Source organism: Peromyscus californicus, unplaced genomic scaffold (genome assembly GCF_007827085.1).
Source record: "Peromyscus californicus insignis strain IS unplaced genomic scaffold, ASM782708v3 Scaffold_1__1_contigs__length_55948999, whole genome shotgun sequence".
NCBI classification, from domain to species: Eukaryota; Metazoa; Chordata; class Mammalia; order Rodentia; family Cricetidae; genus Peromyscus; species Peromyscus californicus.
In genome coordinates this window covers 20,154,178-20,169,261 of record NW_026294492.1, presented here as the reverse complement: position 1 = coordinate 20,169,261, position 15,084 = coordinate 20,154,178, and the positions used below count along the sequence as shown (strand labels likewise).

Here is a 15,084-nt window from a genome sequence, read left to right as displayed (position 1 = left end):
CCAAAGCTGGCATCACAGAAGAACGAGCAGCTGAGTCAGGATTTGAACCCCACACCTAGCGATGGCGTCTACCTTCTGTTGCCACATCACTGCTTCTTGTGGTGGTTTTACTTTCCCTTACTGAAGAGGGAAGTGGGTGCAATTTCACACATCTGAAGTCCCGCCTACTCTAGAGTCTGATACAGGAAGATCATTCAGGACCAGGGACTGTGGCTTATATCATGCTTTGCTGATTTGGCATCAACATGGCGACCTGGGAGTTGGGAACCACCACGTCACTCTTGCTAATTGGAAAAGATACACCCTGGCTTGACCAATACAGTGAGAAGCCACAGGGGCGTGAGGAAGAGGGCAGTGACAGTCTAATTCAAGGAGCTGTGTGACTGAGGTGTCACCACACCCAACTCGAGAGGTCTGGCTTGAAAAATGTCAATTTCGATAGGCATGGTGGTTATGACTCGTCATCCCATCTACTTGGGAGACTGAGGAAGACCGAAAGCTATAGGGCCCAAGGCCGGTCTGGACAACTAAGGAAGACTCAAAATCGAAGGTAAAAACAGGGCTGGGGATATAGATCATTGGTGGAGGGCTTGCTTAGCATGCATGAAGCCCCTGGGTTCAATTTCCAACACACACACACACACACACACACACACACACACACACACACACACACACACACACAATCTTAGGGCCACTTTGATGATCAGAACACACAGTCCTCACCTTGACTCTAGTCAAGGGCATGGCTTGAGTGTGGGCTTTTATATAAGCTTGGATTCTCGCTTCCAGTTTGCTAGCTCTGTGACTTTGGAGATTCACTTGCCTGGCATAAACGATAGTTTCAATCTTGCACAGTTCAGGTAGTGACACTTATTTCATCACTGGGAGAATTAACTGACTAGGAAGTTGCATTTCCTTCTATCTTGGGCTGTGGCTTTCTTTTCTGGTAATGGATCCCATGTGCCCTGTTCAAGTTCTACTGGTATAATAAGCTGGGAACAGTGTTTCCTTGAAGTTGTCTTGTGACTTCTACATGCATATGCACACATGTGTACACACATCTGCTGCTACACATGTACTTGGACATGCACACACATACATTTAGAAAGTAGATAAGGTTCAGTAAAGTTGATTCTGCCCATGTGGCTGGAATGATCCCACAGTGGAGGTACACTTGAGACAGACATGTTGAAGATGGATACATTTTTCTAAAGGAATGCTCCTCTGTCTCCTGCATTTCAACACTTGGGAGGCTGAGACAGGAGGACTGAGTTTGAAGCCAGCTTAGGGCTACAGAGGAAGTTGAATACTGTTTCTACACAAGACCTTGTTTCAAACAAAACGGGTTCATGAAATGATTTCCAAGGGCTGCCTGGAATCCCCCTGTAGTCTTTCCCAAGCAGAGAGGCCCTGGAGTATGTAGAACAGAACATTAAATCATTAACGAGGTGCTAGGCATGATGATATATACCTTTAATTCCAGCACTGAGGAAGTAGAGACAGGTGGATCTCTGTGAGTTCGAGGCCAGCCTGGTCTACATCATGAGTTCCAGGCCAGCCTGGTCTATGTCATGAGTTTCAGGACAGCCAAGGCTGCAGAGTGGCAAAAAACCACCATGGGGAGGAGAGGTACCACTTTTCTTTTCTCAGGCTAGTGACAATCAGAGGCCCACAGAATGCTGGGGCCACAAGGCACTGAAGTCACATCATGTACACCTGTGCTCCAGAGTGGCCAGATCTGGTGCACACACTGTATGTGCAGTCGAGACCTAAAGCTAGGTCTTCGGACAGGCTTAAGGAGTATGTTACAAGTTCGGTTCCGATTTGAATCTGCTCACTGGATTCTTTGTAGCTTATGATTCATAAGCTAGATAATCTACCAGGACAAGTTAGTGTATAACACAAAATATTAGGGTTGTGAATTCCTGCTGTTCAAGTTCACATTTTTGCCCTAGCACAGCAGGAAGAACTGGGAGGGCTGAGAGTGGATGCCATATCCAGGCCTGTGGAGGCTGGGTCCCAACATTACAGGCTTCAGGAATAAAAGAGGACCTGGTGTTCTGCCATCCTCTCTGGCAGCAGCTGCCCGAAGGGGTCACTAGGGAAGGGTGGCGTGAGGCCTTAGGGATAGGGCTCTCACAGCCCACCAGTCTGCATGGCCTCAGTCATCTGATGGCAGCAGAGACCCCCACCAGGGGCTCAGCTGGCGTCATTGATAGGAGTCCGGCTGTCACCCAGCAGTCTCTCCTGTTCACCCTCTTGGGTGGGCGTACGCCAGCCCCTGCACAGGCAGGCTAGCAGTGGACGGTGCAGCCCGTTGTAGAGGGCGGTGCCCATGAGGAGGATGAAGAAACCGAGGATCTGCAGCGGGTGGAAGGCCTCCCAGCCCAGTGCGAGGCTCAAGGCCCAGATGACCACGGTGCGCAGGCTGTCCAGCACCATGCGGGTGGTGGCACTCAGTTCCTTGGTGACACTGATGCCCGCGAAGTTGAAGAAGGCGATGCTGCTGATGTTGCCCAGCAGAGCCAGGGCGATCAGGGGCTGGCGGCCGACCTGGCAGAAGGCATCCAGGGCATCCTCCAGCGTCCCACGAGGGTTCCCACTGAAGGAGCCAGCGGGGATGTAGTACATGGGCACGAGGAGCAGCGAGAGAATCACAAAGCCGAAGAAGCCTGGGGGAGGCAAGGAGATATCACGTTCTCCACCCTGCCTGGGCCTTCCCAGCGTGGCCCACAGGTAGGCAGCCTCTCCTCTCAGAACCACTGTTTTCGTTAGGTTCTTGTGGTCCACTCCTGGAATCTGTCCCTCTGCCCTGACGTCAAACCTATATGGCACGCAAATGACGCCTCACTGGTTTCCAAACTCACAACTTGCCCTGTCGGGAAGTTCCTCTTCCCTCCTCCTGTCTGTTGGAAGCTGTGGCTCCAAGGTCACCTTTCCCGCCCCAAGAGACCCAAAAAATGGCTCGGCAAATGAGGTCCCCAAGTATAAATGGTCTAAGCTCAGGGGACTGTCTGGCCCCTTCCTGCTGTCTCCGCCTCTAGAGAGAGGGGCGTGTATCTTCATCATTTTTCTTCTCTGGCTCCTCTCACCTAGCCTACATCCCTGTGGGGATGGAGGCTCAGTCTATCAAGTGGCTACCAGCCCCTGCCCTAAGCTCCACTTTCATATTTTTCACAGCACACGCTGCCGCTGCCCGGCACCCTCTTCCCACCGGCTGTTGCTCCCAGGCCTGTGCCCGCACGCACGCACGCACCCTCAATGCCCACTGCCCTGAGTGGGTGGACGTTGTGTCTGTAGACAAACTTCTCCTCCAGCACCATCTGGATGGCAACGATGATCTGGGCCATGATGATCAACAAGTCACCTGGGGAAGAGAGGCGTGAGTGAAGCGGGGCACGCTGGGACCAGGGTTGGGGGGCGGTGACAGGGGGATCCAGGGACAGAAGGGCACGCCAGTTCCTGACTTCCTGGCCCGAGGGCAGGGCAGCAGGCAGGCCTGGGGTTCTAGATGGCCCCGCGACCTGCCTTGGCCTGAGGACCACACAAACAACAGGCCACTTCGGGTGTAATTGTGATTCTGAGTGGCTCGGGTGGCCACTTCATTGTACAATGGTGCCACTGTGGCGTGTGCTCGGGTCTGGGTTACCGGGATGAGAAATGCATGGGGCTTGGCATGTGTCAGTAAATGGTCCTTCTGTCCCTCTCCAAACCAACAGTTTGTATTTGTGAAGAGGAGCCACAGGACCAGACAGCTCCCTCACGCTGCTTGTCTGTCTCTTCCCTTGGGACAGTCACGGTCTTCTGGTCTCCCTCACACTGTAACCCATCATGTCCCCATTAGGTACATGACCCGACCCAGGACACACAGATGGCAGAGTTCGGGTGAATCTGTGGGACGACTCTATGCTAGGCTTCCCGAGAGGGTCAGGGGACAGAGAGGGGCACTGGGGACAGGGGGAGCAGCCGCAGGTCCCCAGCTGGCCTCACCTGTGATGACGTCGCTGAGCCTGTGTTGACTGTCATGCTTGCTCAGGAGGTCAGCGAGGCCAACCACCACCAGTCCCGCAATGGTGGCCAGGATGCCCAGCCACTGGCTTGGTGCCAGCCTCCGGCCCAGGAAGGCCACGGAGAACAGGCCCGTGAAGATGATCACCGCACCCCGCAGCATCTGGAAGCTGGAGGCGCTGGTCATGTTCAGGGCTGGGGAAGGAAAGACATGAGGATTGGCTGTTAAGGACAAAGGCTGGCAGCCACCAAGGTGTCCCCGGGGAGTAGGGACAAGATGAGCTTGCTCACAAAGTCCTGGGTGCGCACGTGTGAAGACTGTGGGGAGTGCCAGGGTGGGGTGGGGCTGCCGATTCCCTGGTGGCCTCTCCAGCGTGGCCTCACTGGCCAGGCTACTTACGTACCCACGTACATGAGGCTGGTTCCAGTCATGTCGCACAGGGCTGGCGGCAGGAAAAGCAGGGCACTGAAGGGCTGCTGGGGCTCTACACTGGAGTCGGACTGTCTTCTGGCTCTGCACTGGAGCAGGTAGAAGGCGGCGAGGCACGAAAACTCTCCCAGGAACATGCCCACTGCCTGCAGGAACAAGACTCGGGGACTCAGCACTGACGGGACTTCGGGGCCCTCCTTTATCGGTACTGGTTTTTGTTTGTTTTCATATAACCACGTTTCAGACAAGAGCTTCCCTAGAACCCCCAAATGTCAGACAGACAAAAGCAGAGTAGCTGTGGGTAGCCAGCCAGGTCCCTAGGCCCCATAGGCCCCATAACATCTCAATGGACACCCTATGGGGTGTGGGCATGGTGTAGACTCAATTCATCAGGCCAATCTTTCAAAATCCAGATATAGACACAGACTCAGACAGGTTCAAAGACTCATGGAAGGCCCAATAGCCAGCTGCTAACACACTGGGAACAAATCTGAGTCTTCCAACCCTCAGTCCAGAAATGGGGTAACTTCCATGTCCCCTATCCCAGTGGAGTTCTGGGCTCAAGGGAGATGTACCCCACACTTCTGTCACTGGAGCTAGTGTCCATGTGTCCAGATGGGGCAGGGTGAGAGCATGACCACTCATCAGGATCATACAGACCTCCCACAGAGGACTAAGCCCCTTCCTGGGGTACTCTTGGATTCGGACCCTATTCTGGGAGAGGAGAGAGGTAGGTGGCTTTTGGGGAACCAGGTGAGCCTCACCCCTAGGCCAGGAAAGAGAGCAGCCCCAGGGGTGCCCAGCTGAAGAAGCCTGGAGATGGGCAGGGGGAGAGGCTGGTACCTGGAGGAAGGGATGCTGGAAGCTGTGCTCCTTGCCTCCTCCACAGCCTTCAGCTTTGAAGTTGTCGGCCCACCTGCAGCAGAGAGGGAGAGGTAGACAGGGGAGGTCAGACTGGAGGCATGGTGGATGCCCCACCTGGCTGGACTCACACTCGGCCCCAGCTGACACTCCTTTTCAGAGGAGCCTGTCTCCATGGGGAGGGGTTTTAAGACAGCGTTTCATCGACCTCCAAACAGAATCACAGCACTTGTGCTTGTACAACTTGTAGAAATCAGGTATTATGGTTACATTAGTGTTGTTTATATGACGTGCATTACACACATTACTCCTCAAAATAAAATTAAAAGCCACGGCTTGAAATTTAGTGTATTAAACATACACATTGCAAAATAGGGGGTGATTTCTTTTTTTCTTCTTCTTCTTCTTCCCCCAAGACAAGGTCTCACTATTCAATCCAGGCTTGAATTTGAAATCCTCCTGCTTCAGGTTCTGGAGTGCTAGGACTATAGGCATGTACCAAGCCTGGCAGCACATTTCCTCTCTAATGTTTGGTAACTTTATTTCAACTTGTTTGGCTTCTTTTGAAATCTTTGATCTCTACCAGACTGTCAAAGGGACCAGTACATGAAAAGTGTCTGGTCATCTGGACACGGGGCCACACATCTGTAAGCCTAGCATTAAAGTGGCCAGGCCAAGTGGACTGCTGTGAGCTCAAGGCCAGCCAGCCTGAGCTATACAGTGAGTTTGAGGCTAGGTTAGGTTATGTGTAGAGACCTGCTACCAACCAACCAACCAACCAACCAACCAATCAACTAACTAACCAACTAACCAATCAACTAACTAACCAACTAACCAATTAACCAACCAACCAATCAACTAACCAACCAACTAACCAACCTAGCTTCTTGTCTAGAGGGGCATTAAGGCCCAGGAGATGACCACTGGATCCTTCACAGCCCAGAAGGCCCTTCCAATGCTTACCTAAAGCATGCGGCACCTGCCATGGAGTACAAATGCCAGTGAGGACCACCACGGACAGACCGGTGGTGGAAATGGTCCCCACCCAGAACCCTTCCCAGCACACTTCAGGCAGCTACACCCGTCATTCTGAATTGTTGCCACCTAAGCACAAAAGCTCCTCTGACTTTACTTCCAGACTAGTCCATTTCCTAGCTGGAGATCCCTTGTCACCTGGAACCACTCTGCCCTTGTGACTCTGATCAACTACCCCAGGCCTTCCTAATCTTCCACCCTCCTGGCTGCTAACTTCTGGAGGTGCTCCTGTGGGCCCAGGACTAAGCCATGTGAATGATATGGCCCAGACAAGAGACTGGCAAGATGGTGGCCCTTCCCTCATGTTGGTCATCATAGGTCAGCTGAGAAACTGACTGTAGCAGCCTTGTTGCCTCCTGACTCCAGCTGATGCACATTAGCTGTTCCCCATGGGCATGGGCTCACACCCACTGCAGTTCCCATACCAGACCGTGGACGTCTCTAAGGTCAAGACTCAGGGCTCCTCTGGAAAGGTCTTTTCCTTGAAACATCTCACTAGGGAAGCCATACTGTAGCATACCCTTGTTCCCCTTGTTCCGGACTTAACCAGTTAATAAGCCTGAGTTCCCAAAGGACAGGGTAGGGCAGTGGGATGTGGGGGGTACTTCTGGAGGGTTCTTAGGAACTATGGCCAAAAGACAACTGAAAGGAGACGTTCTAACATGACTGGCTAGAGGGGAGAAATCTGGAGCTCTGTAAGGCTAGGGGACGGGACAAAGTTAGTCCCAGCCTCAGCTCCAAAGGATCTAAAAAGCCCTTACTCCATGACAGAACTTCTCTCATTTCTGGGGCCTCATCTGCTACTGGTTCCGGCTCTTGTGCTTACAGGTAGGAGGAATGGGACACGGGGCATGAGTGGGGGCCCGAGACAAGCTGCAGGCCCGTTGGGAACTCATGCTTGCTGTGGTTGAAAGAGCCTCTGTGAAGGCCTAGGGGAGGCCACTGAGCAAGAGGAAAGGGTGAGACCGAGTGAAGGGCTCAGAGCCACCGACCCAGTAAGGGAGCAAGCCAGGGCTCCTCCACCGACCCAGTAAGGGAGCAAGCCAGGGCTCCTCCAGGAGGTAGAAGGGAAGTGGTGATATCAAGCCTACGGCAGCCAACCACAAGCTGAGGCCCGTGCTTCCCTTTGGAGAGGTGAGTGGTTGTTACCGAAGTCATTTTCTCATCCTGGAGCTATTCCTTTAGCTCACAGACTGACACCCAAGAAGACCTTCTACAGCTGGATACAGCAGTGTGGCCATTACCCAGCAGCACCCTGGGCTACTGCTTGTGCTCACAATCTATGCTCACATCTAATGCTCATTCCCACCCCACACTCACTGAGGTCTGAGTGAGCTTAGCATGGGTCCTTCCACACCCTCCCCCCCGCTGCTCCCTGCACATCCCTGCACAGTCCGAGAGGTTCTGTTGACTGAGCCTTCCAGACGCTAGCTTGGGAATGTGATAGGTGCTTTGGCCCCTGGCCCAGGGTCCAGGCGATTGACTTCCCATGGGTCTGGGGTGGCCCGTGATGGTGCAACAGGGCACAAATCTGGGCCTGTCTCCTGGAGAGTTAGCTGGCTGGCTGCCCAGTTAAGACTTTCTCCTTAAGAGTTAGTTGTCTAGGCTTTCTCTACAAGGTAGGCCTGGTTTGTCTGGACAGGCATTGCTGGCTGGCTTCCCACTGGAGAAATGGAATCTCTTTGTATCTAAGGACTTATCCAACCAAAGGACTAGGTGTCAGCTGCAGTCCAGTGTATCTCTTCAGGCCTGGGAGGAGACAAGAGCAGGGGTCTTGGCTACCGTGCATGTTTTACAGACAAGATCCAAAATCCAAAGTGTCTGAGGATGACAGCTATGACCCCTAAAGTCAGATGGCACTTTGCTGACTGGCCCCTTCACTATGTAGCCCTGGCTGGCTGCAAACTCACTATGTAGACCAGACTGGTCTCGAACTCACACAGATCTAACTGCTTCTGCTGAGATTAAAAGTGTGCACCCCACAAACAAATTTTTTTTTTTAAACATGCAATTCACTGAGCTCTGCCTATGCCAGGCCTGCGCAGAGCACACTGCACGGGCAGTGTGGTTAAACCTCACAAGGATCGTCGTTTTCAGAGAACGACGAAGGCTTGGGGTGCAGAGACACGTTCAGGTTTTCCCAGCTTAGAACGTGCATATCTGTGGTCGAGCCCCACTATGGTTTACCATCAGAAACAGAACACCCAGAAGGCTCAGCCTTGGGTCACACAGGCTGGATGCGTTCCAGATGTTCCCAGGCCAATGCTGACAAGTGTCAGAAGCAGTAGATAATTCAATTCCTGTAAGACCAGGCCTCCAGCAGATGCTCAGTACACACCGCTTTATGTCCCTTTCCCCTTCAATTCCACGTGCAGCCAGAACCATCTTCTCTTGGGTAGGGTCAGTGTGGTCTCACTGGACTTGTCCTACAAGTTCCTGGGGGAGCACTCAGCCTCTGGACACCCTCTGCTGCCTGAGGCAGAGGAGGCTAGAAGGGCTCTGGGTGGTGTCTCCAAAGTTTCACAGCCATGACACGTGGAACTAAAACAAACTTGGCCATTATCCTGCAACACCCCTTATCTGACGGATGGATGAATCCAGGGTCCAAGATGGGCCATGGGAATCACGGCGTACAACGGGGGCTGGTAGCCGGGGCTGGCATTGGGAATGCTAGCATCCAGTTCTGTGCCTTCACCCTCTCAACTTTTCCCAACCTTCTTACTCCAGTCTGTCCCTGCTGAGGTGACGGGGGGGGGGGGGGGGGGGGGGGGGGCAGCCCCACAGATGGGTCTCCGCTCTCTTTAGACACCTTATTCTGAAGCGGTCGGAGGGTATACCCTCTCCTGGCAGAGGCCAGCTCCTTTCAGGGTCCCCTGAGTGTCAGCAGGCAGGCTGTGGGGTGAGTAACCATTCTGGGTGGTGAGTCACTCACAGCGGGCCTTCCATGCCCACACTCAAAGCTCAGCATTCTCGGAGTTGTGCATGCAGGGGTGACAGGCAGAGACTGAAGACATGTCCGATGTGTCCAGTCACTGCTGAGTCCTGCAGAATTGCTGCCATTCCCTCCTGAATCCCACAGGTTGGTCAAGCTAGTGAGACAGCTCCTTTGTCTCATCCAGGGGTCTTCAGAAAGGCCACGGCTTCCCTGTGAGTAGGTGGCCCTCTATTATGACAGGATATACTTGGTGGCAAGCCCTCCCATCGCTGAGGAGGCCTTCCTACAGTTTTTGGGGGGGAACAGGGCAGAACCTATCATATCCATTTTACAGCTGAGGAGACTGAGGCTCACAGAGGCCCAGCGCTTCCTCTCATCACACAGCTTCTAAGTCTCACGTTCTATCCCTTCCACTGCCCTGCCCTCCGGACAGGCTCTCCCAAGCTGGTCCTGTAGCCACGTAGAAGCATCAACGCCAAGTCATTCATAGAACCCAAAGGGCAGGGGGCAAAGTGCCAAGGACAAAAGTCAAAGGAACAGTGGGCGCTTCTTCTCTTACAAGGGCCTGGTGATGCCAGGCAGGGTCTCCTGGCCACAGCTGGAGACAGGAGCCACAGGTCAGGTTCATAAGCTCTCCCTGGCTGGGTGGGCTCGTCAATCCTCAGAAGCTTGGGATGGGGCTGCTTGGGAGCACAGGAGGGAACTCGAGGGTCTGTTCGACCTTGGTTCTTCCGGTGGAGAACCTCAGTTGCATCTGGACAATGAGGCTCTCTCTGAAATGGGTACTTGCCATGGGCGCTGACTCAGGCCGACATAAATGGCGTGGTCTCAAGGATTTGGTCAACAGAAGTGGCTGGTGAGGGGACAGGGAAACAGCCACTAAAAGGAGAAGCACCACTTCCCAGGGAGGGGACCTTGGCCAACGCCCAGAGAGGGCTGTAAGGGTTAGTCAAGGCTGCAGTTACGGCTCTTCTCTCTGTGGGCATGTGATAGCTCTCTGTGGTCTTTGGAAACCTGCTGAGTGGCAGAAGAGAGAGCCGACCTGTGGTCCCGGCAGGGCAGGCGGCACACGCTCTCAGACGCTTCCTCATCGGAGGCTGCCAGTCTTCCCAAGGACTCTGGGAAAGACAGTATGTGCTCTCTTACAGTCGAGACACTGCCCAGGTCTGCCTGCCAGAGGCTCTTAAGCTGAGCAAGTGGGATGATTGACAGGATTCCCTGACCTGGGTAGGGCTTGCTGTCTAGTCCCATAAGGAGGGTACCCTGAGGGTGGGGGTGTAGGGGATACCATTTATAGGATTACACCTTCTAGACACAGTAGGGAGATAAGAGAGGAAAGCCCACAGAGCCAGGACTTGGGGGCAGTACAGTCCTAACATCATCCTGACATCAGTAAGCCAAGTCACAAGAAGCAACTTCTTTGGGGGCTTCCTTTGTAAATTGTAGGGGTCAGACTGGATGGTTTCTGTTCATAACAATAATGAAATGTCCATGGTCATGGTGGTGCATGTCTGTAAACCCAGGACTTGGGAGGTGAAGGCAGGAGGGTCCTGAGTTCGAGGCCAGCTAGGGGCTATAGAGTGAGACCCTGTTTCAAAAGGTAAACAGCTATATAACCGACTAGTCTCCCCAAATGAATGGTGAGGTATCCGGCCTTGCTCTTAACTGACGGGTAAGTGCATGGATTCCAGAGATGGACCACTCAGACTCAGATCGAAGACATCCCTTGGGAGCTGAGTTGAAGCTGCACGCAACTGAATGTTTTCTGTGCTTCAGTTTCCCATCGAGGGATGATGAACCCATTCACCCCCCTCCCTGAGATCGTGTCAAAGGACGCTAAGGTAGTTGGCTTGGAACTTGGTGGGCCTGGCTGCTATGTATTGGCCGCCTGCCGCTGATGTGGATGTACCTAGAGGGAACCACAGGCTAACCACGCCATTTTCTTCTTTTGGTTTTTTGAGACAGGGTTTCTCTGTGAAACAGTCCTGGCTGTCCTGGAACTCACGCTGTAGCCCAGGCTGGCCTCGAACTCACAGAGATCTGCCTGCCTCTGCCTCTCAAGTGCTGGGATTAAAGGTGTGCGCCCCCACCGTCTGGCTAACCATGCCATTTTCAAAGGGCAGCTCACATCACATCACGGTATGCTTGTTGCTCCCCCTGACCTTCATTCATATCCTCTCACTGTCTGCTTCAGAACACTGTTTACAGTCCAGCTCTGGGTCCTATCTTAAGATGGGGGTCGAGGCAGGGGGCGTCCCGAGAGGCCCCATGCAAGGAGACAGGGTAAAGGACAGGATCAAAGGTTAAGCCTCTCACCTGGGAGCCTTCTTCCCGACTTGGAAGCCTCAAGGGGTGGGGCTTCCTGGGCCTGAGGATCCCCGGGCTTCCTACCTGACCGGTTTGGAGGTTTTTAAAGGAATGACTGAGTCAGCTTGGTTTATCTAAGCAGTAAATGACCATTTGGATTCTCCCTGGGGACAGCAGCCTAATAGCCACGCTGAGCATTCGAAGTTCTCCTAAACTGACATGAGAATCTCATCACAAGGCACTCAGATAAGTCCAAGAAACGCACAGGCTCCACTCTGGGTTCTACAGAGTGTGCCCTCCGTTAGGGGAAGGGAGGGACCATTGTGACTGGCATGGGTGTACACACCTGTCTCTTCCACCTCAGATACTAAACATCTCAAAGCCAGGGACCTTCTCTTGGTCACTTCTGCCTTCTGCTCTCCCACACTAAAGGCACTTTACGGTCACCTGATGAAGTGACTTCTCTTCTCCTAAGCATTCGCAGCTTTGATAGAGTTTGTGAGACAGAAGAAACCTCAGAAGTAAATAAGAAAGTCCAGCTGGGCATTTGATGCTGTGAACAAGTCACCTGGAGCGTTCCTTTCTCTTTCCTGCTTTCATAAGAGTCCCAACTAAGCATCAAGATGTGCTCTAATCCCCCTTTCTCCATGAACGACCTATGGCCACCTTCTCCTGGCTTCCCCATCCCTTCAGCTCGGCCACTGTAGGAGCTCCGGTACCTCCTCTGCAGGCCCCCAGCCCCTGCAGGGAGGCGCCCAGTCTCTGCCCGCAGCATGGAGAGCGGGTCTGGGAGGAAGTGATCCAACCCTTTGGCTCAAAGATGAGGGAACTGAGGCTCGGGGACGGAAGTGACCGCGAATCAAAGCGGGCTTCAGATGCCCGCATCCTCCCAGCCTCTCACCCCATCGTCCACGCCAGCGCGACTGAGCTCTCTCGGTAACGTGGAGGGCTGGTGGGGCTGGAGAGCAGCCGACGACGGGAGGGTGACAGGGCAGGGTGCAGGGTGCCCCGCACCCGTGGGCCCAGCAGGCCCCTCCCGGCCCGACCCAGACACTCACTTTGCTGAAAGCGTGTTGATGGAGCCGGTGACCAGCATGAGCCCGGCCAGGAACAGCTGGTACTTGGTCCAGGCCATAGTGGTGGACAGGGGAGACCACTTGAACCAGCAGCTACAAATCGGGTCATCCGGGAGGTGGTGTCTTCGACTCAAGAGCTTCCGGGCCGAGCGTCACGTGACCTTGCTGGCCCCCGCCCCGCGCCCGCCAGCCCCGCCCCGGAGCTGCTGTCCGTCTGCAGGCTGGCGAGCTGGAGAAGCCCAGGGTCTAGAGGGTCTGTCTCTCTGTCTCTGTCTGTCTCTCTGTGTCTCTGTGTCTCTGTCTCTGTCTCTGTCTCTCTCTTTTTGCACTGTTAGTGCCTGATGCGTGCTAAGCAAGCACTCTACTTCTGAGAGTACACCCCCTTAGCCTCCCGGTTTGTAAAATGGGTGCTTGGGATCATACAGAGATGATTAGGCAATCCTAGAGCATTTTGTAAACAGTTTTGAGAGGTTGAGCCTGGCGACTTGGTAATAGCCACAGCGTGGGAATCTCCTCTCTCCAGGATCTCCAGAGAACTGGAGGCCTGGGAGATGTCCCTAGGGAATCCCAGCCCGTTGACTTGCTCACATCTTTCAGTAAAGTGGCGTAAGCGTCGAGTTCCAGCTTCCGGTAGGGTGTTTTTACAGTTAAAACTAGTAAGAACAAACTGGGTGTGCAATCCCAGCACAGGGAAGGTGAAGGCAGGATGGACAGGAGTTCAAGGGCAGCTTCTACTGTAAGGAGTCTGAGACCAGCCTGGTTACTAAGTTAAATAAATAATTAGACTAAAACGAAAACCTAAACCCAGAGAAGCCCAAGGAGTTAAGATCATGCTTATGAGTGCGGTGGTGGTGGTGGTGGGGGAGGTGGGGTGGGGGTTGGGGTGATGGTTGTGATGGTGGTGGTGGTGGTGGTGGGTGTGTATGTGTGTGTGTGTTGGGGTCACAGACTCAGGTTCTTCCGGCTCCCAAACACTATGGCTTGGGTATGGTTTGTACACGAAGCCTCCCCAGTTATCCTTCAGGACCCCTCTGAATGCTGCCCAGAAGCATCCAAATGGATGACCAGCCCTAGGTTTGTCTGTAGAGGATTTCTAGCCTGTAATCAGTTTTTTTTTTTTTTTTTTTTTTTTTAGGTTTTTCGAGACAGGGTTTCTCTGTGCAGCTTTGCGCCTTTCCTGGATCTCGCTCATCTAGACCAGGCTGGCCTTGAACTCACAAAGATCCGCCTGCCTCTGCCTCCCAAGTGCTGGGATTAAAGGCGTGCGCCACCACCGCCCGGCTTGTAATCAGTTTTTGAGACAGGATCTTATTATATAATCCAGGCTGGCCTTCGGCTCACTGTGCACTCCAAGATGGGCTCCAGTTCATGACTGGCCTTCAAAAACATTTTTAATTACAATTATTTATTGTGTGTACGTTGGAGGGCACATGTTACATGTGGGAATCAGAGGACAATTCAGGAGAGTGGGTTCTCAGCTGCCAGCTGCCCACCTTCCTGTTCCCTGTGGATTTAATCTGCAGCCCATGCCCTACCATAAGTTAAAAAAAACTCAACAAACAAACAAACAAGAACACCCCAAAGGCTGCTTTCACCCAGTATACATATTCTCTCCATTTCCAATGATCCTATTACTGGAGATACAGAAATAAGCTCCTTTGACCTCTTCTTTGAACTTGTGAACATGGTAGTATAGACTCAGAAAAACCCTCAAGGGGCTGTAACAATTATTTTGCAAGATCAGATGGAGAATGTGGGGTCTTGAACGAAATACAGGAGGTTACCAGAGTGAGAAACATCCTTCATGCAAGAAGAGTCATGTGTTTGATGGCCCAGAGGCAGGAGAGAGTGTAGAACATGTCTTGGACCTGTAGAACATTCTCCAGAACTTTCCTTCACTGGAGCTTGCTCTTTTTAGTTAAGTGGGGGATACGAGATCCAAGAGGGGACTTCTGAGTTTTGTGTTCTCCATGGCATTTCTAGTTTGGGTGATTTCAAAGGAAGTCATAATTTATCCAAAACTGTTTACTGAGGCATTGGAGCCATAGATGGAACACAACTGTGTTCTAAAGGGACATCATCTGCCAGCCTCCTCCCGATGGGAGGCCATTCTTACAGTCAGTGGGATTCTGGACTATTTTCCCATAGGTTCAAGCCAAGGATACTGTCCTGAATGTAAACATTACTAATGACATTGGTGTCACTAGCCCGACATGATGTCACTTGCTGAACAGTCTCTGTCTCTAGAGCCACATTATAAAATGAATTTTAATTTATTATATCATGTTGCAAGCATTCATCAAACAGCCGTCTCTGGAGTCGGGTCCATGGGAGGATTTATTGGCAAAGGCACCAGAACCCATCAAGTGTAAGGCCCAGTCAGGGTCAAGTATGGGCTCCCAGAGCAGCCAGACAAGGTCACTGCCTTC

General features: G+C 52.9%; 1 protein-coding gene across 1 annotated transcript; it reads right to left on the bottom strand.

The window, feature by feature from the left end:
• Positions 1–1,455: 1,455 nt before the first annotated feature.
• On the bottom strand, positions 1,456–12,807 carry Slc35f6 (solute carrier family 35 member F6). Its single transcript, XM_052746069.1, has 6 exons — positions 12,638–12,807; positions 5,285–5,357; positions 4,416–4,587; positions 3,994–4,206; positions 3,260–3,370; positions 1,456–2,675 (listed from the first exon to the last, which is right to left on the bottom strand). Exons 1-6 carry the CDS (start codon positions 12,712–12,714, stop codon positions 2,203–2,205), a joined length of 1,119 nt encoding a protein of 372 aa, XP_052602029.1. The 5' UTR covers positions 12,715–12,807; the 3' UTR covers positions 1,456–2,202.
• Positions 12,808–15,084: the final 2,277 nt, after the last annotated feature.

What these genes read in the sequence shown, in the direction of transcription:
- Slc35f6 (XM_052746069.1), bottom strand. Translation starts at nt 12,714, where the DNA reads ATGGCCTGGACCAAGTACCAGCTGTTCCTGGCCGGGCTCATGCTGGTC. An exon ending in TCCAGCATCCCTTCCTCCAG is followed by an intron (nt 4,588 to 5,284) that starts GTACCAGCCTCT and finishes TTGTTCCTGCAG; the next exon opens with GCAGTGGGCATGTTCCTGGG. An exon ending in AACCAGCCTCATGTACGTGG is followed by an intron (nt 4,207 to 4,415) that starts GTACGTAAGTAG and finishes TTCCTTCCCCAG; the next exon opens with CCCTGAACATGACCAGCGCC.